At 56.2% G+C, this 660-nt stretch overlaps 1 protein-coding gene across 1 annotated transcript in view; it reads right to left on the reverse strand.

The window, feature by feature from the left end:
* The window catches only part of TSC22D2 (TSC22 domain family, member 2), a 30,002-nt gene that overhangs the window by 28,948 nt on the left and 394 nt on the right, over positions 1–660 (reverse strand). The window contains exon 2 of the mRNA XM_010287793.1: positions 1–659. This exon is cut by the window's left edge and continues 52 nt beyond it. Within this exon, the coding sequence (XP_010286095.1) occupies positions 1–659 (659 nt within the window). The remainder of the gene's footprint in view (position 660) is intronic.

A 660-nucleotide genomic window follows, 5' to 3' on the forward strand; every position in this document is an offset into this window, starting at 1 on the left:
TATTGTCACATTTGGAGGTGCCATGCCTTTCCCGTTGGGTCCAGCCTGTGCAACACCCTGCGTATTTACCTGTGGCTGCGATTGCTGTGGCACCATCATTTGCTGATTTGCTACCGAAGCCCCAGAAAACATAGGCTGAGCAGTACTTTGAGGCATGGCCCCACCTATGGGTTGCTGTGGCTGCTGTTGTTGCCCAATGACAAAATTAGGTTGCTGTAGAGAGGACTGGTTCATTTTCTCTGTCTGGAGCAGCTGTGACACAGCAGCCAGGGAACTGTCGGCTATAGAATCGGGGCCATGGGCTGATGCTGGCACAGCCGAGACCACAACAGAACCTCCTGTGGCACCGAGGCCACTGTCCCTCTCTTGAGCAGCCTGCTCAAAGGTGCTGCTGTGTCTAATGCAATCTCCAGTCCTGCCCAGGACACCACCACCATCCGAGTCCCGGTCATAATACTCCATACACGTCCATCGTCCGCGCCTGTAGGGCTCTCCTGTACCATGGTCCAGCTTGATCACCCTGAAGCGCGAGCTGCATGCAGCAGCCACTGTCTGAGACATCATCCCAGGAGCAGCAGATGCAGAAGGCCCTGTGGAGGGCAAGACAGTTTGAGCACTACTACCTCCTGCCATGGCAGTGCCAGGGGCAGCACGTGGCAG

The sequence above is a fragment of the Phaethon lepturus genome, unplaced genomic scaffold (genome assembly GCF_000687285.1).
Source record: "Phaethon lepturus isolate BGI_N335 unplaced genomic scaffold, ASM68728v1 scaffold26195, whole genome shotgun sequence".
Lineage (NCBI taxonomy): Eukaryota > Metazoa > Chordata > Aves > Phaethontiformes > Phaethontidae > Phaethon > Phaethon lepturus.